At 36.2% G+C, this 25,784-nt stretch overlaps 1 protein-coding gene across 1 annotated transcript in view; it reads left to right on the top strand.

The window, feature by feature from the left end:
• ELL2 (elongation factor for RNA polymerase II 2) overlaps window positions 1-25,784 on the top strand; it is a 73,080-nt gene that overhangs the window by 23,696 nt on the left and 23,600 nt on the right. The window contains exons 3-4 of the mRNA XM_060635339.3: window positions 19,196-19,317; window positions 24,082-24,245. Coding sequence (XP_060491322.1) covers window positions 19,196-19,317; window positions 24,082-24,245 — 286 coding nt within the window. The remainder of the gene's footprint in view (window positions 1-19,195; window positions 19,318-24,081; window positions 24,246-25,784) is intronic.

The following is a 25,784-nucleotide window of genomic DNA, read 5'->3' on the forward strand; positions in this document are numbered from 1 at the left end:
TGCATTCAATAAGTATTTATGAATACTCACTGTGTACCAGGCACCACAGTAGATACTGTGTAGACAAAGGTAAATAGGACTTTGAAATGCCAGCTCTTGTTCCTAACTGACATCATCTGGTTGTCAATAAAATCTGCCACTGATGGCTTTGCCTTTTTGTTTCCCACCAAAAACTGAAACTTGTGAAGTTGAGTCACCTATGTTACAGAAATTGTCACTTTAATAGCACTCACTTGGGGCGCCTGAGTGGTTTAGCATCAGGCTTCAGCTCAGGCCATGATCTCACAGTTTGTGGGTTCAAGCCCTGAGTCGGGCTCTGAGCTGAGAGCCCAGGGACTGGAACCTGCTTCAGATTCTGTGTTTCCCTCTCTCTCTCTGCCCCTCCCCCACTTATGCTCTGCCTCTCAAAAATGAATAAACGTTAATTTTTTTTTTTTTTTAAATAGCACTCATTTAAGCCTGGAAAATAATATTTTGCCATTCTATAACACCTTGTGGTTCTTACAGCCAAACCACCCCTAAATTTGGATCATGAGCATTACTTAAATATCTTTTGACCTCTTACTATGTTCAAGACACTATTCTAGGCATACAAGATGAGCTTATAAGAGCTTTATTTAAAAGTCGAAATTTAAATAAGCAAGAAAAACAATTTAGTAGAATATGTCCAAGCCCTAGATCTTATTTCAAACAGTGTTTTGAGATTTTCTTTAACATTTAATGTCTTTGGAATTGGAATGCATCTCATTGGCATCTTAGTATTGTGTCAGAGTTTGTCAGCATTTTATATTATGTGGTAGCACATAAAATCATAAATCGTCTTACAATTGCTGGCATTGTAGACTCAGTGAATTACAGCAGAGCAGTGGAAGTATTTAGTGTCTGTGTGTTGTGTGATAAGATTTTATCTAAATAAAATCTTTTCAAAAGTTTTCTCTTCTGACCCCACCCTTGACTAGCTTCCATGGTTAGCTCCCTGTGTTAGATAATCTAGAGAATTTACAGGGAAGAGTATATTTTTACAACCATTCTTGAATTGTGATTTAAACTGGAACGGGGGCACTTGGGTGGCTGAGTCTGTCAGGTGTCTGATTCTTGATTTTGGCTCAGGTCTTGATCTCATGGTTCTTGAGATCGAACCCTACATATTTTTTCTCTTTTTCTTTCTCTTTCTCTCTCTCTCTCTCTCTTTCTCTCTCTCTCTTTCTCTTTCTCTTTCTCTCTGCCCTTCCCCCACTTGTGCATGCACTCACTCTCTCTGCCTCTCTCAAAATAAATAAACTTAAAAAAAAATTAAACTGGAAGGAACAAAAATTTGAAGCTAAAATCTCAAATTTGTTTTTAAGCTAAAAGTCTTTATAAAAGTAATTTGTTTTGAAAACAAATTTATATTTGAATTATTTTTCAATAATTACAATTAAAATTAATATTTATTACAATAAATATTTAGTGCTAAGTACTCTATACTAAGCACTTTACATATATTACTCTAGTTTAATCCTCACAGGAATGCTGTGAAGCAGATACTTTCATTTTCCTGGTGTGTATACATATCAGGGCTCTGAAGTTAGTTTTTGAAGTTCATACAAATTAGTGAATAAAGGAGCCTACAGTCCACTCTAGCATCTGATTCCAGAGCCTGTTCTCATCACTACAGTGATCCTCACCTGCTTATAATAAATGTTTACCAAGCATTTTATTCATTCTCTCATTCATGTAAACATTTGTTGAGCATCTCCCCAACCAGCAAGAGGAAGAGCAAAAGTCAGGAAGGTCTCAGAGAAGAAATAATGTTTGAATTGGGCTTTGAAGGATTACCAGGAATTGGCTGATCAGAGGAGGAAGAAAATGCCATTCAGTCCAATAGTTCAGCATGAGCAAAGTGGTAAACAGGTTTATCAAATGTTCCCACCTTCTTAAAGAATTTTAATTTTACCTTGGAGATCAATGCTTCTTATTTATAAAATTTCCTGAGTCTGTGATGAGGTCTGGAAATCATGACTTTAAAATTTTTTTTCCCTAGGCTTTCTTATGATAGCTACGTTCACTATAATGAAGAACATGATAAAAATATGTGTATGTAAAGGTGTGTATGTACATTCTGTTCTCAGGAGAAGGTTCACAGTTTTCATTATTTTCTGGGTGGAACCTATTGCAGTCACTGCTTTCAAACATATTTAGAAACAATTCATGGTAAGAAAAAACATTTCACATTATGAACCTTTACGCTATAGGTGTACTCATTCACCTAACTTGAAACAGAAGTTTCACAGCACAATATTTATTATCTGTGTAGTTTGATATATTCTATTCTATTTCATTTTAAAAGAATCATAATCACAATCCACTAAATTAATGTCATGACCCGCCAGTGAGTCACAGTCTATGGTTTAAAAAAGCACTGCAGGAGATTATCCTCTTTTTTAAAAATTTTAGCCAGGGAACCATGTAGTCAGACGTACATCGTAACATGCATATTCAGTACCTCCCTGACTTACTCTTTTTATTTGGGAAGGAAGTAAAGCAGGAGTCAAGACTCCATATTTATGGTGAATATTTGGTTGGATGATGGGACTATTCTACAAACCCAAAATAGATTAAAAAACCAGATTGAGACAGGAGGCACAGGGGGTATGTTTCGTTTGGGACATGTTATACGTGAGATGTTTAGGTAATAATCCATACCTCATTCTGTCAGGATGGAGCTTTCCAAGAATCAATGGCATCTGAGAATTTGGAACAAAAGGATTTTCAAGAAACAACTCCAAAGGACATTTTATAGGATTTAATTATACTTGGAAACTCAGTAGTAAGAAGGAAGAAAGGTGTATTTACAGATGGAATTCTGGTACAAAGCTATATTTAAAGAGTTATTTTTTTTTAACTGTTAAAAATACTGGTTAACTTACGAATACTTATGTGTGTTGGTACTTTTAATTATTAACATTTAGGGAATTTGAAGCTCCTTTTGCCAAATTTTGTTCACACTAATTAAGAATAATGGCAAACTAATAGAGATAAACTGCATATTGATTCAGTGGAAGAGTATACAACAGAAAAAACTCATGTGGGCAGAAGACTGCAGATGGCATCACAGCATGTTTATAAAGCTTAGTAACAAGCAAAATTAATATGTTGTATAAGTATACACACATGTGATAAAATTATTGAAAGCAAAAAAAGGAATGATCATCATAAAAGTTAGAGTAGTTGTTACCTTTGATAGAGAAAGGCAGGCATAAGTGTGGAGCACATGGTTAGATAGATCATTGCTAATGTATTTAAGTTGGGCAGTGACTTCATAGGTATTCATTTTATCATCAAACTTCATGACTCTCAAGCTATATTTATTTTGTAGAAACAAATAATACATAGTTTGTTCTCATTATCCTTAACCTTAAATGTGATTTGTCATCTTTATAGGTTAAATGAGAAAATCCAGAACTATTTCAACAGATACTAAAAGGCATTTGATAAAAATTCAGTATTAAATCTGAATTAAAATTTAAGGCAATAAGTAGAGAATAGAATGAATTCTTCCTTAACACTATTAAAAATATCTTTATCAAACTAATAGCCAATTACCACACTTAGTCATAAGACAATAGAAATATCCTTATTAGTGTTAGCAATAAAGTACACATGCCCACTACTCTCTCTGTAATATAACATTATTCTGAGAATGCTCAGTAATGGAAAAGAAAATGAAATAAAAGCCATGGATAATCGATAAGTTTGCCAGTAACTGCAGGTAATCCAAGTACACCAAGTAAAAAACTTTAAAAACTTAAGGATTTCTTCCAGTAAAGTAGTCACTTGAGAAATAACTTTTAAAACCATTGGGTGGCTCAAGCGAAGAGACATTTCTTTCAAAATGGAAGAAAGAACAGGACATTTGTAAATGGATGGGAATGATCTAGTAGAAAGCAAAAGTTGATAATGTAAGAAAGACTTGCTAGAGCAGTGCCCCTTTGTAGGTTGGAGAGATAGTAGCTCAGAGGAGAGATTGGCATTAGATAGGAGCAAAGAAGGTTTGTGTATGGAGGCTAGTAGGAAGGCATGTAATTGAGTGCAGATTTTGAAATTCCTGTTATTTGTTGGATCATTTCTTTGGCCTTATCTCCCATCTAAAGATAAATTACATAGGCCACTGTCCAGTAATGTTAGAGCTTAGCAATGTGTTGGCACATGAAACATGCCCAATAAATGATAAATACAATTTTAAAAAAAATCACTGGCCTCTCTAAGTGCTAGCCATTAGAATTTCAACATAAAAATGATCTCATTTATGGTAGCAACAAAAAAATCACCAAAATGAAATACCAAAAATTAAGTATAGGCCATATTATTCTAGACCCTTCTAAAGGGCTATATGACTTTCCTAGTGGGTATAAAAGAACATGTAAGTGGTAAATGGCAAGACTGTCCATGTATGTAGGTAAGAAATTTTTTAAGTTGTCATTTCATCTTCCTAGTTAATCAGTAGGTAATAATATATCCTATATATACTATTTTTTTAAATACATAAACACAAATGTAAACCTACAAAGTAAATATGAAATGCTCTACACCAAAATGTCATTGCTAATAATTTACATGAGATATATATATATATATATATATATATATATATATATATATATATATGTTTGTATTTCCTAATCACTCTATAAACATAAATGTTTTGAGATGCCAAGTTTAAATATGTCAAGAATCTAGGAGAAAGGCTGAATATTAAAGGTTTAAAAAACATGTTGACAATGAAAATAAAGAAGGCAGGTCTTGAAAAGTTATCTATAGCTGGACACCAGCTAAATATCTTGCTTGTCAACTACTTGATAGAGTTGCTTTGTCATCTATCAATAGAGAAAGAAAGTTTTCTCTCCATCTGTGATCTTTCTCCCCATTGGAAAGAAAGTACAAGCTGACTTATTGGTGTTAACAAGGGTATGGGAGGAAAGGCCACTTTTCTTTTGGCGTTAACAGTTGACATTTTGGAGCAGTAGTATTGTGACATGCCCTAGGAATAGGTTTTGTCTAGAAAGGACAAATTATGGGAATGAAAAGTAGCAGTCAGCTGAATTTAAAAAGATAAAATCCTTAGGGATTTTTAGGTAATAAACTCAGAATGCAGTAGAAACCTGCAGTAGGATAACTAAATTGGGCCCGTAGTATTATTAGAGGGTTGGTACTTATAGTAGCCATAGAGGAAAGGGGCAATCTTTTATAATATTTACACAGCTTAGTGTTTAATCATTAAATAAATTAATATTGGGGATATATTATTTTGGACTGAGAATATAAGGCATAGCCATATTCACAAATATGGTAATACTCTACTAATTAATACTAAGAAATTCTTTGAATGCTTGTTAATTTTCTCTTGTGTTGGTAATTCATTCAAGTCAGTTTTCACAGGTTAGGAATGAGGGATGGTACTTAACAATGTTCCGTTTTTCACATTTCCACAGTTATTCATAAGTTTGTTCTAGGGAGGCTTGGTATTTTGTTTTATCTTTTTTTTTAAGGAAGGTAGTGTTTTGTTCCTTCATAGAGAACTTGAAGCATAAGATAATCATGTATTCAGGATTAATTTTGGATAGTCTTACATTTCACAATTTCTAATTCTATAAAAAAAAATCTCTAATTAAAAAAAATATATTTAAAGTGATAGTGTCATGAAGGGCAAATGTCATTGTGATAACTTAAAATCTAATTATTTTTAAAGCAGTCTTTATTGTTTTTTGATTGAAAAACAAATGAATGCACATTTTAGGATTGTATGTAAAGTACATACAAGGACAAAGATGAGTAAATGTCCTGACAATGAAAAACAGAGCTGGTGTTGCTGGATTTCTTCTAGTCTTTTTTTTTTTATATTTACACCTAAGTTTTAAAAAACTGTAGTCACGGTGTATTTGCTACTTTTTTATATCCTACTTTTTCTTTTTAACATAGGAGCATTTTCCTATGTCACGAAATAGGAAAAGTTACTTCTAAATAGTTACCTAGAGGCACCTGGGTGGCTCAGTCGGTTAAGCATCTGACTTCAGCTCAGGTCCTGATCTCCCAGTTCCTGAGTTCAAGCCCTGCATCGCACTCTGTGCTGACACCTCAGAGCCTGGAGCCTACTTTGGATTCTGTGTCTTCCTGTCTCTCTGCCCCTACTCCTCTCACACTCTGTCTCTCTCAAAAATAAAAATAATAAAAACACTGAAAATTAAAAAAAAAAATAGCTACCTAACATTTCATTTTATAGATAAACTAACATTTCTTTAGCTATTCTCCCATTACTTATATAGTTTCTATACAACCGTAATGGTTTGATAACCAATTTGTGTAAATCTTTATTTTCATTTCTAATGATTTCTTCAGGTTAGATCCCTAGTTGCGGAATTACTGGGTCGGAACGTATGAATGTTTTTAAAATTTTTGATAACTGTTGCTAAATTGCTACCACATGTTCCCCTCTATCCCCCAAAAGCTGCTGCTGTTTATTTCCAGAGCTGTTTGAAAATACCTGTCACAAGGTGTTTTCCCTTACCAATACTGAATACATGTTCTTAATTTCAAAAATAATCATTTGGTAATGTTTAAAAAGTGTTTGACATTGTGATTTGCTTGATAATATCTGGCACAGGTAAAATGCAATATTTTAAGAAATAGTTGAAATACTGTCATATGTTTTACTGTCTCCACTGATATTGCTAGGAGTGGTTTTGAGTACTCATTATATTATTTATCTTTCCCAATATAGTGGGGAAAATTTTTTATTTTGGTAATTTTATTTTGGTAATTCAAGGACTTTCTTTGAAATATAAATGCTCTATTTCTCTAACTTTTAAAAATAATTACTCAATTCTCTAACTTTGTATATATTTTGCTATTTTACTGTTTCTCTTTCCCACTGTTGATAGTCCTCATAATTTAGTGCTTTTGAGTTTTCATCCTCATCATTAGATGCCTATCTTCCTGAAAAGAACATTACAGACTTCTCAAGAAACCTACTTTTTTCATGAAACCCATGCCTTTCTTTTTTGTTTGTTTTAATGGGTCAGTGCAGTGAATTATTAGCAAGGGGATAAAATATTTCGCTACTTGATAACAGTTTCAGTGTTCTAGAGGAGCCTGTGTTGTGTCATTCTGCCTCTTAACAAAATCACATAACCATCTAGAAGATAATTAAACACTTTTGTGCTACGAATTATCTAAGTACAGTAATTAGCTGTCTATATGTAAATCTTTGCCCTTTCTTTGACAACATATATTCCTTTATTTGAAGGCAAAGATTTGAGGGCTTTGCCAGTAGCTCAAGCACACCATCCTTAAAAATGAATCTTTTTAGTCATGCATTTCTTACAACCACACTAGAGTTGATCTAAGAGATTTGAAATGTTCTCTTATTTACATCAGACCTGCTAAGTGTCATAGAGATTAGAACTGCAGTTTCTAATTCAGCTTAGCTCTTGATGCACTGTATATATCAATAGCTTTATACCCATTAAACCAAATCATTTTATTTCCTTTATAGTCCTGAAGAAAATTAGCATGTGATGGGGCGCCTGGGTGGCGCAGTCGGGTAGGCGTCCGACTTCATCCAGGTCACGATCTCACGGTCCGTGAGTTCGAGCCCCGCGTCAGGCTCTGGGCTGATGGCTCGGAGCCTGGAGCCTGTTTCCGATTCTGTGTCTCCCTCTCTCTCTGCCCCTCCCCCGTTCATGCTCTGTCTCTCTCTGTCCCAAAAATAAATAAACGTTGAAAAAAAAAATTTTAAAAAAAAATAAAAAAAAAATAAAAAAATTAGCATGTGAAATTGACATATGAAAACTGAACAGAAATAAATTTTATGAAATAGACCGTATCTCAGCAATGTATTTTCAGGGTACTTGTTTGAAAAGACATCCATAAAAATTAAAATACTATATAGGCTTTATTCATCTTTAGGACTACCAGTAGCTTTGACACTAAAAATCCCTACAAACTTTAAAATATTGTTTGCATTTATGAAGATTGAATGCTTTAAAGTCACAAAGTTTTGGTCCTCATGAGAACTCTTAATTCTGTTTTCTTTGTTTCTTTGTTGTGCTGTAGCTGCTATCTAGGGCTCTGAAGGCAGCATATTTTTTTATAGGTAGGGCACTTGGGAAAAGTGTTTGCTCCCCTTCTAGATTAGCACCAGGTATCTGTAATTTTTCAGCCTTTCATGGACACCTTTTTGTGGCCTATTCATTCTTGTACCTAATATCTCTGTACTTTGAGTTTGAAATATTTAGAAATTTTGCTAGTCTTTTTGTTGTTTTCCCAGATAGTTTCCTTGACTTCTATTTAAGCTAACACTAAAGTTTGACCTTGAAGGTTTCTAATCCCTTACTTTTGTAAATACTGAGGATTCAGAATATTTGATTATCCATAGGACACTTATCATTGGTCCTTTGCCATTTGAACATTACTTTAAAAATCAAACACATCATTACATATGTGTTTGAATCAAACAAGCGAAAATCAGAGTGGGAGCTCCCCAATAGTGTCTTTATATCACCAGAGCAAACATTTTGAGGCACATACTGGACATTGTGCCAAGCACCTTGAGGAGGGCTATTTCTTTAGATTTCACGACAGTCCTATTAGGTGAATAATATCATTATCCACATTTTACTGATGAGGAAACAAGGGATGAATAAGGCTAAGTTATTTACTCAAAGTAACACAGATGGTAGAATCCGGGCCCACGTTGGAAACTGAGCAGTCTGCTCCAGAATATATCGCATGCTAGATATGGCCAGTTTGCACTGCTCTCTTTTCTTTTATTCTGTATGTAAAAGATACATACATACAGAGGAAAAGAGAGCAGTGCAAACTCACTCTTCTCTTCTTAAGCCATTGAGGAAGACCCAGCTTAGAACTGGAAATACAAAGGGATCCAATAATAAAGAAAGCATTTTATTTTAGTTTAGTTTAGTTTATTTGAGAGAGAGAGAAGAGAGCAGGACAGGGGCAGAGAGAGAGGGAGAGAGAAAATCCCAAGCAGGCTCTGCACTGCCAGTGCAGAGCCCAGCGTGGGGCTTGAACTCATGAACTGGGAGATCATGACCTGAGCTGAAGTCAGATGCTTAACCAGCTGAGCCACCCAGTCCCCAAAGAAAGCATTTTAAAAAGGAAAAAAGAGAACAAGGCAGCAGAACATTAATTTTTATCTTTGGTATCCTTCAAATATTTGGCACTAATTCTCATCAAAATATGGCACATAAAAGTTCATATTTTGTGTATACTCTTTTCTAAGTGTCATTTAAGATGTGACTAAAATGTAATTAATAAAATTATAGCCCCCAACTATTGTGCATCTTTTTTGCTGTTTCTTTTTCCTTAGCTTAGAGCCTTGATGTTGTGTCTTCGGTCCCCCAGAGCCTGGGGGTTCTGTGATGTCACCACAGTGGCCGCCTCAGCAGTCCCAGTCCCTTGTCATCCCTTTCCTCTACCAGAGCAGTGCTGACTCTCTTTGTAATACATGGTAGATTTCTCTGTAAGATTTATTTTGAAAAAGCATTTGGTAGCTTTAAAAAAAAAAAAAAAAAAAAAAAAAAGTGTGATTACTGTTGGTGTTGAAAAACAGATTTAAGAATTGAATATACTTCCAAATCTATATGAAAATATTCCTCAGACTTTGATACTGTTTATGTTATTGAATTTAATGAGTTTTCATTGTAACTTTGACTGGTTTGGGATAATACCATGTGTTTTGCAAAATCTAGGGCCTAGGCCACTTTTAGCAATTTATGTTAATCTTGAGGATTCACATCTGTCAGGTACCAGTCTCTCCCCCAAATTTACACAACTGTTGCTGATGGCCATGCATGAATTCTATTCTTAACTTCCACTCAGCAGCAGTTCCTCCTGGCATATGCAAAGAGTGCTTTCCTCAAGACTCCAGGAGAGCAAGAAGGAGAGAAGATTGGCAGTGAATTTGGAAACTGACATTTTTATTTAGGATTTTTTTTTTTTCCCTGTAGAATTCAAGTTTGGGCTTTGTTTCCAAGAAACAAATCATTTTTTTAATTAAAATTCTGCTTTCTACTTGACCAAGAGAATTACTAAACTTAGAATTATTTAGTGTAGTCTCCCTAAGTCCTTTGAAATGCAAAATGGTCTTAAAAACACTCATATTTTCAAATGGAATTCAGTGAGGGCAGAGTATTCTGTGAGTATTTTAATAAAGATGAAAATACTTTTAAAAAAGAAATGTATATTGTAAATTTAAGTTCCACAAACCCAGGCAACCACTTGGTCTGGGTTTCAGGGCTAAACATAGACCAAGACAGGTCAGAAATTTTCTCATCCTGACGTTTGTACCACACAGCACACAGCTGTGTGGGACTTTTTTTTTTTTTTTTTTTTTTTTTCCTCCGCCTTTCATTTTGTTATTTGTTTTTGCCTGCTCTGGGGACCTCTGGTTTTCCACAGACTCTTAAGTGATCTATTTCAGATACGTCTCTAGTTTTTTAGTATCCCTGGCATAAGGCTTCATCTGAATGAATGTAATCTACTCCCAAGTTTCTTAAAAAAAAAAAAAAAAAAAATCCAAAAATATTTATTAGGTATCTGTTGTGTTCCAGATACATATGAAAGTAAGACCATGGTCTTTGCCCCCAACTAACTGGTGGGGAAGAAGACATATAAACAAATACTTATGCATGCAGTGTAGTAAAGGCAGCACTAAAGGTGCACCCAAGGGGTTATGGGAACCCAGAAAAAGAGTTTTAAACTAACCTCACTGGGAAAGGAAAGGTTCCCTGAGAGAAGAGCTCCTGAGCTGAATCTTAGCACAAGCCTAGGCAAGAAGTGGGTATATCATACACAAGTGGAGAGTGAGGGCTAGGTCTATTGGGAGGAACCTCATATATCCTATTAAGGAGCTCAGACTGGGTGGTAGATAAATAGTAACAGAGACTCATGAAGAAATAAATGTTTGGAAATGACATGGTCAGATTGGCATTTTATGAAGGTAGTTTTGGCAGCCAAATGGTTAAAGACAAGACAAAAACAGACAAAAATAGATGCTGAAAGACAAGTTCAAGTAAAAGGTGATATTGAGCCAAAGCAGAGGAAGGAGATGAGGACATATATTTGAGAGATCATTTAGGAAGTGAAAGCAGTATGATATGTGATTATCTGGATATTGAGGGGTGTGGGGTGGTGTGACAGAAGAGTCAGTTGACTCCCTAGGATGCCAATAACCTCAGTAACTATATAAATGGTGGTTTTTTAACTGGGAGATAAACAGCATGGGAGAGTGGACAGATTTAGGGATAGAGTGAGAATTCTATATACACTTTGATTCTGTAGAATATAAATTTTAGAAAGGAAATAAAGTGAACAACAGTTTCATGATAAGAGTTATGGAACTCAGTGGGACATTTTAATTTTTGTTGCTAAAGACAGACTTGTGGATTAGCCCAGCCATGAAGTTTGAAAAAACTTCTCAGATTCTCCCAGTGGTTCTCTCACTTTCCTTCTAAAAGCTTTGGCATTTGCTCAATTTTGTAGTCATTTTTTAATCCAAATTTCTATTCTGTTATGCTCCATAGTCTGTATACCTTTTCTTTGATACAGTAACTCTAGTACCTGCTGTTTGTGTCTTTCCCCTGCCAATAACTGTCATCCCCCCCCCCCCCCCTTTTTTTCCTGGAAATAACCAGGTACCAGTCTACTATACCCAGCCACCTGGTCTCTTCTAACCATGAAGCTACAAAATGAGTCATAGCAAAACTCACTTTGAAGCCTCTTTTTACTGGTGGTTAATTGTATTTTAGTGTACTTAACTAGTATGAATTCAGTTATATTAAGGGTACTCATCATCATATCCAAGATACTGTATGTGTGTGTGTGTGTGTGTGTGTGTGTGTACATTTATATATACATATACACACATACACAGACAACATGCACACTCATAATCAACGCTATTCTTCCAGGGGAAAACACCTTGGTGTCATCCTTGATTTCTCTCTTGTTTTCATTCCTCGCACTCAATAGCTGTAGGAATCCTGTTTCACCTACCTGCAAAACGTATCCTGAATACCTCCACGCCTCCCCATCTCCTGATCCAAACCACCATCATCTTGTAACCAGTTAAAATTAGTTTTGAAATGTTGCTATCAGTGATGTTTTCCCATGATGGCTATAAATTTAAAAGAATACATTAGAGATGAGAATGCAATTCTCAGAAACGATTTTTCTAATAAGACTATATCCCACAGAAGTAACAGAAACAAGGAAGTTCAGTATTGGCCTACTCTACCCTTTCATCGAGAACTTTATAAGAAATTCTAATACTGGATCTAAAGGAGCTATATGAAGAATAATAGGGAAAACTATTCCACTTTACTTTTTTCCATAATAACTTCTTGATAAAGAGGAAGAATGCAGGAAATAAATGGATTTATTTTGTCCTAAATTATTCATATTAATTGCTACCTGGTGTAAATTTTTTTGGATAACTACCAATATTTCTCTTTGTGCTAAAGTTAGCATATTTCACTACTATCCTGAGTACAGTATCTATCATGTGGAAATTTCAGATGTATCTAGTACATGTGGGATCCTCTTCAACTCCTGCTCTTCCGTGTCAGTAGGAATATTTAGTTCTTACTGATTTCCCTAATACTTAACTTTTTCAATTGATGGTGAAAGATACCCTTCCATCTCTGCTCCCCCACATCCACCCCGGCATTGGTTTGCACATCTGGGCTGATCTGACAGGCTTTTTTTCCTTCCCTAAACCCATAATGTTAGGCCTCAAGTCATAACTGCTGCTCTAGCTTGAAAAATAAGACTTGTGGCTTTCAGGTTGAGGTTTCTATTTTCTGTTCTGATTCTAGATTATTCATTCTGCCCCCAAACTCTGGAACAGTACATGCAAATACATTTCTCTAACTAAACTGAATTTTCTAGATTTTTAGGAAATCACAGAATCGTTAAGAGGGTTTGAGAATAGAGAATTCTAATGTTTAAATATTTGTAGCATTTTTTTAATCCAAGCTAAAACATATTAGTTTATATATAGTAAAGTAATAGATGTACTAGTAATGTAACAGTAATATAAGCTATTCATTCCCCTGAGATACTATAGAAATGGAGGAGGTTGATTCTACAAATGGAAAAGTATTATTCAGTGTGAAAGGACCTACAACAAAGAAAGTCATTTTATTTAACCTGGCATTTCCCAAATTTATTTCAGGATATAACTCCTTTTTCTTGTAAGGAAATTTTTCAGCCTACTTTGGAAATATTGGTGAAAAGAAAGCAGATACTTCAGTTCTAGTCCTGGCTCACACATTAATCAGCATTTTCATTCATTCAACAAACATGTATGGAGCGACTACTTTGTAGTAGTCACTGTTTGAGATGTTGGTGATATATTCAGGGAAAAAAACCAGAAGGCTCTGTCCTTCCAAGGATTATTTTCTGGTCGGGGAGAAAGACAAACATAATCTGTAAGTAGTACAGTCACCAAGTGTTTTAGGCAAACATGGAGCAGGATCAGGGGGTCAGGAGTACAAGGGTTACAATTTTAAATAGTCATAATCTTGAGTAATCACTGAGCGTCTCTGTTTTCCTAATCTCTAAAATGAAGAAATTCAACTAACTTATTTCAAAGCCCTGCCAGAACTATAGGTTTCCTTTAAGGACCAAGAGCTGTCAAATCCAAGTGTGTTACTGCTGGCTCATGAGCATCTTACCGAGCTTTTCTGATCACTTTAGCAGAAAAGGTTGGATATGAAAATTCAAAAAGTCTGTAAGTTTAATCATTTTTTAATACCCACAAAAGAACAAAGCATTCATTTTAAATGAATACCAAAAAAAACCCAAACAAACAAACAACAACAACAACAACAAAAACCCTTGATGGTCCCATTTTTAATCTGCCATGTACCTCAGTCCAGTATCAAGTAGATAGTGTTTGATTTAAGGGTAAGAAACCTCTGCAGTAAAGGTATCAATGGCTTTTAAGCAGATGTTAGCATGTCTGTATGAGTAATTTGCAGCAGTGTGCAGATTGTGCTACTGTTGTTGTAGTCTTTATGTAAATAGGAGGTCTGTGACTTGATGTTGAAATGACCTTCTAGACAGTATTCCATTGCTATATGCCTGAGCTTGTATCTCAGAATAATTAGAAGTTTTGACTTATACATCTTGGTATACAGTGTTTATGTAAATTATAAATGTCTGAAAGTTTCCTGAAACTTTCTGTGTAGCTTTTTATCAGAGACAGACTGGAGTTTGGAAGGAGGGCTGTGGACTGTGGTCCCAAGCCTTTGATTTTCAGCCCCTCATTTTTGGAATGAAAATTAGAATCTACTTTTCCAATTGCCCAGAAAATGATGGTATATTTTTATATTCTTCATCTTGAATAAGTAACTGTTTATAATCATAGTCTTTGATACTTATTAAGTAGTATTTCACTCTTAAGGCATTTAGCTAAAAATTTCACATAGACCCAATGTGTCCCTAAATATGATGGCATTCTCACTGACCTGTAGGAAAAGCTTAAAATACTATAATTAAAACTGAGAAGTTCCTATCACACGATGGGATGTTCTTCCAAGATTGTTTCTAAGTCAGATATCAGTATTTCTTTTCCTATGATGGTAGCCCAGTCCCAAAGTGAATGTGATTTGCCCAGAGACCTGCCCCTGCCCCCATCTGCACAGTGCTCACTTAGAAACACACCCACAGAGTGGAATAGTGGTTAGGAGAGATTGTTGAATCTCTGTCATTCTCCATCATGCTCCCTTTCTTACAAAGAACTGATGATAAAGCTTGCTTGTCTCTGGTAATTAGCAGCCTGAGAATGTTATCTACATGTGTGATATATGTATGAATAAGGAGGAATGGTAAGGACTACAAACACTCTCCAGATAAGTCTTTGTTTTGTTTTTCTGAAACAAAGTTGAAAATTATACCAGTCTTTTCTAAGCGTTATTGATTGCCATCGAAGGTTTTGGAACTTACTAGGGGAACAGAATTGTCAGAGACCATCACTACAGAGATTCATTTTCTTTATTCCAAAGCTATCCTTTCACATTTTGAGGGTTCTTAGTAAATTATTATCTCTTTGTAAGAACTTTTTTTTTTTCTTTTTTTTTTTTTTTACTGATACCTAAAGTAGGCATTCCAGGGGTGCCTGGGTCACTCAGTCAGTTGAGTGTCCAACTTTGGCTCAGGTCGTGATCTCATGATTCCTGAGTTCAAGCCGCACATCAAGCTGTCTGCTGTCAGTGTAGAGCCTACTTCAGATTTTCTGTCCCTCTTTTTCTCTCTACCTCTCCCCTGCTTGCACTCTTTCAAAAATAAACATTGAATAAAATAATAAAGTAGGCATTCCAAAAGTACTTTTTTTGTTTGTTTGTTTGTTTGTTTCTTTGTTTGTTTTAATAACTCCCATTAGGACTTTTGCTAATCTGGGGTGCCTGGGTAGCTCAGTCATTTGAGCGTCTGACTCTTGATTTTAGTTTAGGTCATGGTCCCAGGGTCATGGGTTCGAGCCCCGCATCATGCTCCGCACTGTGAGCATGGACCCTGCTTGAGATTCTTTCTTTCTCTGCCCCTTCCCCACTCGCGCATGTGTGTGTGTATGTGTGCACACGCACGCATGCTCTCTTTCTAAATAAATATTTTTTAAAAAGATTTGTTTATTTGGCATGCTTGACTTCATGATGTTTAGAAGAAGTTGCAGAAATTAATTTGCAGTAGGTACTTAAATCTTCATTCTCTAACTAAATATACTTTAAATATGGCTCAGGTGCACTTATTTGCCTTTCATTGTCTTCTGATCAGAATTTTTAAAAAATAGTGTTTCAAATAAGTTAAAATGGCCCCCGCCATTTGATTAGGAAATTTTATTAAGATACTATTTTTCCTTCTACTTCATTAATCAAAAGTCACTGAGAATTCTAATCCATAATTTCTCACCTTTAGCCATACTGACATTTTAGACTGGGTAATTCTTTGTTGTAGGGGCTATCCTGTCCACTGTAGGGTGTCAGACAATGTTGCTCCCCTCCAGGAGGTACCAGTAGCACCAACCCAGACCAGATGTTTCCAGGGGGCAAAGTTTCCCCTTGTTGGGAGCAACTGTTCTGATATATGCGTAATACACGCTTCCAAAATCTTCAGTGGATGTATAGCATGGGTTGTGTATGCTTTTCTTTTTAATCTGATCCTTTCCTATTCTGTTTATATTTTTTAAATGACTATAGGTTTTTTTATCTATTCAAGAAACTTTTAAAGAAAGAGAATATGAAAGCCTTCTGTGCCCACCATCAAGCCAGACCCTAATATTTTGAGGGGTGTACACAGTAATTGATCCATATGAGATATTTTTTTTTGTTATTGAACCTTCCAGATTTACAAAAGACACTGTGTGTGTTAAAAAAAAATGTTTAATATATAGATCATTTTTTACCTTAAAAAGTGTTAAGTGTTACTTAAGAAGAATTGTGGTTTAGAGGATGAGAAAGGAAAACCCTACATTTAAGTAATATAAAGGTTTGTTAAGGGCTTTCCTAAAATGCTGTGTTTCATAGGTGTCTGAGCTTAAGGACTCCCTTAAGGTAAAACGTTTTTAGTGGAAGAATACTGAACATTTGTAGAATTTGAGTAAAAAGTCTAGTCACTCTTGAGAGTTAGAAAAAACTGTGCAATTTAGAATCTCCCCAAAGGGACAAACTTCCATACTTTGCTGGGTGAAGTACTCCTGCATTTCTAGACCTGAGCTGCACAGGAACGAAGACCTTAGACCTAAAGCGAAACCACAGCCTGGCCTTGAGATGAGCCTGCGGCCACTGTGACAGTGTCCCCAGCCAGGTTCTGCACATCTCTGTGAGGGTTAACAGGGAAGGGGAATGGAAGTTAAGTGAATTAACAGCTGGAGAAGGCATTCCATTCAAGTGTTCACACCTTCTTTACCTGTCCCCCTTCTCTCCTAGGCCTTTAAGGAGGCTTTAGCTACAGCGCACATTCCTTCTCTATCCCAGCAGAGAACAGCCCTGCAGTTCCTCAAAAAATAAAAGCAGACAGACATCAGTGAGCGCTGTTACACTAGCCTGAGGACAGACTTTTTGTTCCCTTGTGTCTCACACAGCTTTCCATTGGCTCCTGCTCTCCCACACCTCTATAGGATTAAGAAGTAAAACATTGCATTTTATTTCACCAGTGTATGTGTACCAGCTAAGCATTCAGTTTGCATACCCAATAAGACAGCCTGATAAGTAGTTACAGGGTAGATTTAAGACTTGCTCACCAGGTTCCAACATTTTAGAACTAGGGGAAAGTTTGAGAAATAAAAGTAACTTTAGGGACCCAAAAAGGTATAATTTATAGAGTAGATAATAAACGTAGAAGCTTATTACCCTAGCAACTGGAACTAATTTATAATAAGGAGTCAAAGATAGTTTAAATTCATGGATGATGGAGGCTCTATGGAGTACTATTATGTAGTACTCAATATCTTTGGTAAAATTTGGCCTCTCAGACTTTACATAGTATTCTGAATCCCCATCTGTCAAGATGTTTTTCTTTGACTTTTTTTTTTTTTTTAATGTTTATTTATTTTTGAAAGAGAGAGAGAGACCAAGTGTGAGCTGGGGAGGGCAGAGTGAGGGAGACACAGAATCCGAAACAGGCTCTAGGCTCTGAGCTGTCAGCACCTGGGGCTCGAACCCAAGAACCATGAGATCATGACCTGAACCAAAGTCAGATGTTCAACCAACTGAGCCACCCAGGCACCCCTTCTTTGACTTATTTATTGCCGTTCATTCATTCCTTCAACAAACATTTATTGCATATCTACTATGCACTAGACACTACAAATTATCTCCCTTTTTACCTTTCTTTACTTTTTTTTTTTTTTGGTAGCATGGGGGTTGGAATTTTTACCTCCAGGTTCTTTTCTGTCGGTCAAAAGTTATCAGTCTTTTAGAGCGAGGAAGTCAGAGTTGCCTGCAGTGTCAGTGTCCTCCAGAGCCAAGCAGAAGTTATACGTGTTTATCTTTCTAGCACATTCATGAATATTCTCTCCTCTATCTATCTCTCTGGCAGCCAGTTCTGAGTCTTAATCTACTATAATGGAAATTTGGGGGAAAAGAATGAGAATTGAAAAGTATTTCCTCCTCCCCCCGCCCCCGACTTTTCTACTAAATTGCTACAACCCCGTGTATTTGGGGGCTGGAGAACAAGAAGTCATATTTTACTCATTCTTACCAACGAATCCTTTTTATAATTATCACTTAACACCATGGTAGCCCCTGCAAAACCAAGGTAAGAAAGGTCTTAGGAGCTGGAAAGGGTGGAGCATTTGAAAGAAGTTTTCAGTTCATTTGTTCACAGATGATTATTGAGGTCCTACCATGTACCAGGATGATGTGCCTAATACAGGGGTGCACTGATCTAGAGCAACCCCATCCCTTCACTTAATTGGGCTTCCCGTCTAATAGAGAAATTAGACCTTGAGTAAGAGCATAAAAACATTTGCCTTTTCCACAGTGTTGTGTGGGGCTCAGCTTTGGAGTGCCCTACAGAAGCATCTCTCCAGGCTGCCAACCCTGTTCAGTAAACAGGAGGATGAGTAAGAGAATCTTAGGGCAAGGAGAAACGTCCATCTGCATTTTGGTGTGAATGTAATTATGGCATTCATCTTACACTGCTAGTTATTCTTCAAAAATATTACTCAAGCAAGAATTAAAGTTAAATGTGCATATAATAAGAGGGTCAAGAGTGAAATATAGATTTTGTCTCAGAGACTATTTAAATATCTAGAAGATATTCAGCAAGGAGGCATGCCAGCCAGACAGAACCTGTAGCACAAAAGAGGAAGAGCTTTTTAGCAAATTCACTAATAACTCTTTCTTGTGAACTGTAATCATTTGCTAGTTTGAAATGAAGATGGTTCCTCTTAAACTATTGAGCAGAAGTGATTACTGATACTTAAGGGTAGAAAAATGGAAATAAGAGTGTGGTGAGTTACAGGCATACTTGCTAGATTCCTTCAATGATTTGGTGATTTAAATGCTATGAATTTAAATGCTCAAGAGGGCTTGCCTATAAAATGGATGTCACTTGAAAAACAGTTAAGTCAGTCATCAGATAATGGTATGTCAAATTTGTAATTTGAGGTGTTTCTCTTTTTCCCTCACTTTAGCTTGTCAAAATCCCTAAAAATGACCCCCCCAATGAAGTGCATACCTTTAACTTCTATTTGTCAAATGTGGGTAAGGACAACCCTCAGGGCAGTTTTGACTGCATCCAGCAAACATTTTCCAGGTAAGTACATGTCAAGGTATGCTGAAGGGAGAATACTTTTTCTTTGAGAGGTTTGTTTTTTTTTTTTTTAATTAAACAATAAAATCTATAATAGCCATTCCATAAATGTTTATTGAATTGAATTACAGAGCTCATTTATTAAGAAATATTGAGCACCTATGTGCTACAAATTACATTTGTCACTGTGGATACAGTTATAAAAATTTTAAGATTCTTGCTCTCAGGGATTTTTTAAGGTATAGATTTTTTATCTATAAAACATTTTTTAATTCAAAACAAGTTTAAGCATTTTTTTAAAGTTTGTATTCACTGTATTTAAGAGTGGCTTATATTAATATTCAAGGGTAAAGGAGGGGGGAAAAAATAAATACATATCCCTTTCTTTCTTGCCTGCACAAGCCTTGTTTTAAGATAGATTTTCAAACTTTTTTATGCTGCAACATAATGGAAACTAGAAATTAACCCCAGGATAGCAGTCACTTCTAATTAAAAAAGGGGGGGTGGGCAGGGAGGAAGACAAGAATATATACCCATATATATCCCAGGGTACCATGGAACCCTTATCTACTCAGGTCTTCTGTAAACAATAAGCTACTTGTTTGACTCTTCTTTGCTATGGTTGTTTCTGATTAAAGAATGTGCCCCTTGAGGAGGGGGAGTTTGTTCTGCCCATGGATAAAGACAAGGCCTTAGAACCCGCAACATCCCGAGAACATTGAAATTGGCCCAAAGTGCCCCAGGACATCATCCATGCCTATCTCTCCTCTGTGCAGTACTTGAAACTGTGTAAGCGCTTGCTGTACGTGGGAGAGAGGAAAAGAAAGCTGTGTTCCAGGGGAGCATGGGAGTCAGAGATACAAAATAAGACATTTCACTGAAAGAGTTCTAAATTTCTCTTCCCATTTAGGGTACTAAATAACTTTCTATTCTATCTTTATATGCTATTTTCCCTGAGTATATGTTAATTTTGCTATATAAAAGTTGCCCACCTCAAACATATATTCTTTGGTATAAATTGTATATGTTACAAATTATCTAGATCTTTCTTTACTGTCCACTGTGATAGCTACTGGCTGTATGTAGCTATTTACATTTCAATTTATAAAAATGAAATAAAATCGACATTTTAGTTCTTTCCTCACATTTACCACATATTATAACTCAATAGCCACATGGCTCGTGGCTATCATAGTAGACATTACAGATACAGAACATTGTCAACATTGCAGAAAGTGCTATAGGACAGCATTGTAAAAGATGACCGAAGCATCAAGTATGAGGGCCCTGAGTGATTGTATAGTTCAGCCCCTTCATTCCACAGATGACGATTTTACAGTTAGACAGGTGGTTAGTTGATGACAAGGCTGAATGAGAACTGGGTTCTCCTGGTCCAGTGTCCTTTACATACCATAAGGCGCACTGATTTCTAATGGTGGTGATATCACCTATTATGCTTGTCTTTAGAGAATTTTATTATAGTAAGAACTCTTTGACCTCAAATTCAGCTAAATGTCCCATTAGGAATTCTGAGCAACAGTCCCCTCTTCAAAACCAGTGATAGCATCATAGGTAATATGGTTTCTCCCTCAGATCATAAATACCCTGTGTATTTATTTCTACCTTGCTTGTTTGGAGAATTGAGTTAAAGTCACTTACATCACTTACATGATGCAGCAAGAGAAATGAAACAGTTATTGTGAGAAAATTGGGTCAAATACATTAGTATGATCCAAATGTGTTTTATAAAGTATGATCCAACTATGAAAGTGTTTAAGGTGCTTTATAAAATGGTCTTGTATGGGTATAAATTGAAATTTGCCACTATGAAAACAAAAGCACTGAAGATTTCAGTTCTCACCCTGGCAAGCAAACTTTTTTATAATTTTGTTCCACCTTTTCTGTTGAATTGAATTTTTATTTTTCCCATGAATCTTGTCTCTCTTGTAGTTGTGCAGCCTCCTCCAGCGCAGAGGCTTCCTTATACCCCTTTTCTAGACTTAGTATGCTGGCTGAGCTCAAACTAAATGCTATAAGTAGATGTTCACAAAATAGATACTAACTAATCTCCTTTCTTTGTTTTTACATCTCCTTGAACCTCACTTTAATCATATCTAAAATTCAAAATAACCTTTAAAAAATTCCTTAAATCTCTCCATTCACAGGCCTCTTGAACAGTAATACACACTCTATTACAGGAAACAGTGAGCTAGGCTAGAGAAAGACTCTAGGAATGTTTACATGTGTATGTCAAAGTATTTAAACTTTTAAGGTAGCTCAGTTGAAAAGGGATGAGTGGACAGTTCTACAAGAGAGTACCCCTTCTTGCCTGCAGGGTTTAGCTCTACTGTGTTTTCATGTAATGATCTGGTTCTTACTTGGTATAAGCTGTAACTTCATCATGATTGGCAGTAGGTTCAGCTTATTCTCACTGTGTAAATTACTTAAATAATTTGGTGGGAGATGTTGAAATCCAAACTTCCTGTCACCAGATCTTCATACTGTAGTTTTTCTTCTCACTTATTCTTCTTCCCACTTTCTCTGAGAGTTAAACCTTCCTCCCTCCTTCACTTCCCTTCACTGGTCTTTCAGCATTCAGACATGTGCAAGTCTTTCTCATAAAAAAGAAAATAAGAGCAAAAACAACCACCCTCCCACTCACTGTGTACCTGAAATCTGGCTTCATTCCACACCATTCAGTGGAAACATGCACCCCCCAACAGGGCCTTGACCACCGGAGAAGCATCTATTGGATGCTTATTGGTTCCTATTGTTCTAGACTCATTGCCAGCATGTTACACTGTAGACCTCTCTGGTTCTTGAAACATGCTATTCCAATGGCTTCCATGACACACTGTTCTTAGAGTTTCCCTCTACCTCTTCAGTTATACTTTTTCAGCCTCCTGTGGTCATCTTTTCGTCTTCCTCTTGATTATTTTAAATGTTAGTGTTCTTCACAGTTGGTTCCTTCCTGAGACCTTGCCTTATTTCTTCAAAGTCATCATGTCCAACACTGAACTCATTTTCTCTCTTGTAGCTCTACCCCAGTGCCTCAATAAATAGCAGCTCCACACACCTAGTAGCCTAGGTATGATCTTTAACTTCTGTCTCTACCTGTGGCTAATCACTTATCAAATCCTGTCAATTCTGCCTCTCGTCACTGTCTGGACTATCTTTACTGTTCTGCATTCACACTGCCCTACACTGGTTCAAGTTCTCACTGCTTGCCAGTAATCCTTCAGTAGACTTCTAACTGGTCTCCTGCATTCACTTTTGTGCCCCCTACCTCCCAATCTGTTCTTCATCCAGACTGATCTTTTTACAGTCCAAATGAGATATTTTCTCTCCCCTGTTTTCAGCCTCTTGTTTTCTTGGAATAAAATCCAAAATCTATGCCATGACCTCCAAAGCCCTATATGACGTACTTCTCATGCCCTCTTCAGACTCATCTCTAATTGTCCTTTCCAACTCCCTTTGGCCAAACTGAAAACTTTCTCCACACTTCCCCCTGGGCCTGCACAGGTTGGTTATACTCCCAGAAAACTTCTGTCCTCCCTGCCCCTCCCCCTCCTTTCTAAAGGCATCACTTCCTTTTGAAAGCCTCCACCTTGCCCACAATCCTGATGAAGTACCTTCCTGGGATTCCCTGTCTCTCCCCCCACCCCGCCCCCGTCCCGGCATCTATCACACTGTGTCATAATTTCTAGTGTGCTCATCCTTGTCACTCATTAGGGAGCTCCTTGAAGGAGGGACCACATCTGTCTTAGTCCCTGTCTCTTTCTGTCCCTTACACATTGCCTGGCATGCAGTCCCTGCCTAAAAAATATTTATGAGATGAAGGAACTGTTTTGTTTTGTTTTTTTAAATAACATTTGTACAGTTACTCGCAATTTATAAAAATTTTATTAATCCTATTTCTTGACATCATAACAAATCTGCTTCCAAGTAAGTTTGGAAATAGACTATCAGAGCTATAGTGACATTTTTATTACTTCTATATTCCAGTCTGTTTTAAGGCCATAGCAATTTCTTTTTAAAATACCAGTATAACTGTTACCATGATCCCCTAATTTTGCCATAATACTTTGAAACAGAGCCATCTTCTAGGCCAGTGTTAATATGCATGATTTTTTAAATAAAAGTTTTCAAAAAAATATTTGCAAAAGCCTCTTGTCCAGAATGTTCTTCAATATTTGCCATACAAATAAGTCATCTTCTATAGAGATTTAACAAAATGGTAAATATGAAGGATACAAATGTTTAGGATCTTTGGGCTAATAAGAAATCCCAGTGTTGAACAATATTTTGGTCTTAAAATTAATTATCTTACTGAAAATAAAAAGCATTACAGTAGGTCTGTGTCTTCTAGTTAGTTCTAAAGCATGCATATTATGGTTTCTATAGGGGTAAACTAAACATTTTTCGTATCAGTGGTAGATAATTTTTTTTAAAAATGACAGAACTACAGTGCTCATTGAGACTCTGGTCTTTAACATAAATACTAATGTTTTTTTCAGAATTTTACAGATTTGGTATCTGAGAGTTCATTTTACCTGTTCTATTCAGATTATGAAAAAAAAGTGATATGAAATGAAGGAGAGAAATTTAAATATTTTAAATTTCAACATCTTAAGTTATTAATATTAGTTATTTCCAGATTGCAAAGCTATTATTTGGGCTGCTGATTTTAGGGTTATACAGCTCTCACTTGCTTTTAGTGTGCAAAATGAGGGATGTCTCTAACAAAGCCACTGTCTTACTTGACAGCTCTGGAGCCTCCCAGCTCAATTGCCTGGGATTCATACAAGATAAAATTACAGTGTGTGCAACGAATGACTCGTATCAGATGACACGAGAAAGAATGACCCAGGCAGAGGAGGAATCCCGCAACCGAAGCACAAAAGTTATCAAACCCGGTGGACCATATGTAGGTTTGTATAGATATCATTCTCCTTCTCATTGAATTATTGGAATAATTCAAGACCACTGTAGGTAAATACTGGTAATATTAATTTAATTTTAATATAGAATTCATTTCTAGAACATTTTAAATAACATGGTCAAAAATCCTCTCTTCTCTTTACACTGATAGTAAGTTCAACAGGTAGAAAATCCTGAATCCTTTGTTAGCTGTTTGTTATTATTTCACAATACTGGGATTTGGCCATGTTACTTTTGAGGTTATAATAGTGGTACCATTGTGTTTTCTTTGACACTGGGTGATGTCATTTCAGTGATGGACAGTATAGGTCTTGTTTTGCATTGTAGGGTTATTTTTACAGTAAAATCCATTGGTAGAATTTCAGAGGATCTTTTGCACAAGGAATTTTTATTGCAAAATATAAAATGTGCTTATAGCAAAGCATTAGGGTGATGCCTTTTTGGTACCTCAGTTGTGATGCCGTTTATGGATTCTCATCCTCATGTATCCATTAATTAAGAGTCTGCCCCAGCCCCATCATCTTGATCATCAGCTCACACAAATATCCATCAGAATGAAGGGAAGTAGGACCAGACCAGCAAGATGAATCTCTCCTTTATGAGCAGTGACCCTAACAATTTTAAAGAGTTGATTGACAGTGACTATTAACAGTAATAGGGAGAATTATCAGGAGTGAAGAAGAGCTCTTTGAGGCTTTGGTCAGTTTAATGACATAAGTCACCATACATAAATGATGAAAGAATATTAATTTGGAAATGTAAGTGCACACAAAAAGAGTCTCTTGAATAACCAAATTCTTTAATTAACATCTTTCCATGGTTTGGTTTAATTTTACTTCTGCATTTTCCCATTGCTGACCCAGCTACAGTACATTCAGCTTTGAGAAGCTCCACTGGTGTCTTTAATAAGTATTTCTTTGGAACACAGCCAGTGCTCTTGGGATTTGGTGCTTAGCTTAGATACATTTAGTTTGGTTTAACAACAATTCATGGATTCCCCAGGTATCTGTACCCATGGGGCCCATTCCCAACCCACTAAGTTACCAGCAGTGAGATTTTTCACCTTCCCTTTCCTGCTGAGTGAGGTAACAACTTCCAACTTCCTTTCTTTCTCTTTATGCTCACAAGTAACTTAATTAAGTTTCTCTGTAGTAGGCTAAATCTTAAATTGTTTTAAAAACACACACAATCTGGCACACTTAAGTACAAACTGTGAAATATTTTTCTACTCTGTCCAATACCACCATTTATAAACAGTGAGACAAATTGGTGTGTTTGACAAAGGAAAAGAAGACTGAAGCCATCAAAATGATTTTTTTTCCCTCTCAATGGAACTAGCTGAAAAACTTTACCTTGATTTGTTCCAAAGTCTGCAAATAAGCAGTGATTGTACCTTTCCATAGAATTATCCTTGGGTGTCCCCTCTGTTTGTGTGTTTGTTTGTTTTGATAGGGTCAGATACAGTTTATCTGCACAGCATGTTACACAGCAGACTTTTCAACACATAAAATCACATAAACCATACCCTT

Source organism: Panthera onca, chromosome A1 (assembly GCF_046562875.1).
Source record: "Panthera onca isolate mPanOnc1 chromosome A1, mPanOnc1 haplotype 2, whole genome shotgun sequence".
Lineage (NCBI taxonomy): Eukaryota > Metazoa > Chordata > Mammalia > Carnivora > Felidae > Panthera > Panthera onca.